This window comes from Corvus brachyrhynchos, unplaced genomic scaffold (genome assembly GCF_000691975.1).
Source record: "Corvus brachyrhynchos isolate BGI_N302 unplaced genomic scaffold, ASM69197v1 scaffold115, whole genome shotgun sequence".
Classification (NCBI taxonomy): domain Eukaryota; kingdom Metazoa; phylum Chordata; class Aves; order Passeriformes; family Corvidae; genus Corvus; species Corvus brachyrhynchos.
This window is the reverse complement of record NW_008239553.1, coordinates 23717381-23717922: the sequence shown is the minus strand read 5'-3', so window position 1 is coordinate 23717922 and position 542 is coordinate 23717381. Positions and strand designations below refer to the sequence as shown.

Below are 542 nucleotides of genomic sequence, written 5' to 3'. Positions count from 1 at the left end.
GCCCCCCCCCCCGCCCCCCCGCGCCTCCTCGCCGCCGCCCGGGGGTCTCTCCCGGCGGCCCCCGCCGCCGCCCCCTCGCACATGAAGATGTACGTGCAAAGGGCTCTGGTGCTGCTCTCCCTGCTGAGCTTCGCTACTGTGAGCCTCTCGCTGTCCTCCTGCACCACCTTGGACCTGGACCACATCAAGAAGAAGAGGGTAGAGGCCATCCGAGGGCAGATCCTGAGCAAGCTGCGGCTCACCAGCCCCCCGGAGACCGTGGGGCCGGCCCATGTGCCCTACCAGATCCTGGCCCTCTATAACAGCACTCGGGAGCTGCTGGAGGAGATGGAGGAGGAGAAGGAAGAGAGCTGCTCTCAGGACAACACCGAATCCGAATACTATGCCAAAGAGATTCATAAATTTGACATGATCCAGGGCCTCCCCGAGCACAGTAAGTGCGGGGCTCCCCCCGTGCCGGCCGCGGTGCCACGCCCGCGGGGCAGACTGCCCGGGATACCCGGCGCGGGGGAGGGGCGGCCAGCCGGGGCCGAGGGGCGCCG

The 542-nt window shown here is 68.3% G+C and overlaps 1 protein-coding gene across 1 annotated transcript in view; it reads left to right on the top strand.

The window, feature by feature from the left end:
• Positions 1 to 8: 8 nt before the first annotated feature.
• The window catches only part of TGFB3 (transforming growth factor beta 3), a 17237-nt gene continuing 16703 nt past the window's right edge, over positions 9 to 542 (top strand). Inside the window, exon 1 of the mRNA XM_008639612.2 lies at positions 9 to 433. Within this exon, the coding sequence (XP_008637834.1) occupies positions 82 to 433 (352 nt within the window). The 5' untranslated portion in view covers positions 9 to 81. The remainder of the gene's footprint in view (positions 434 to 542) is intronic.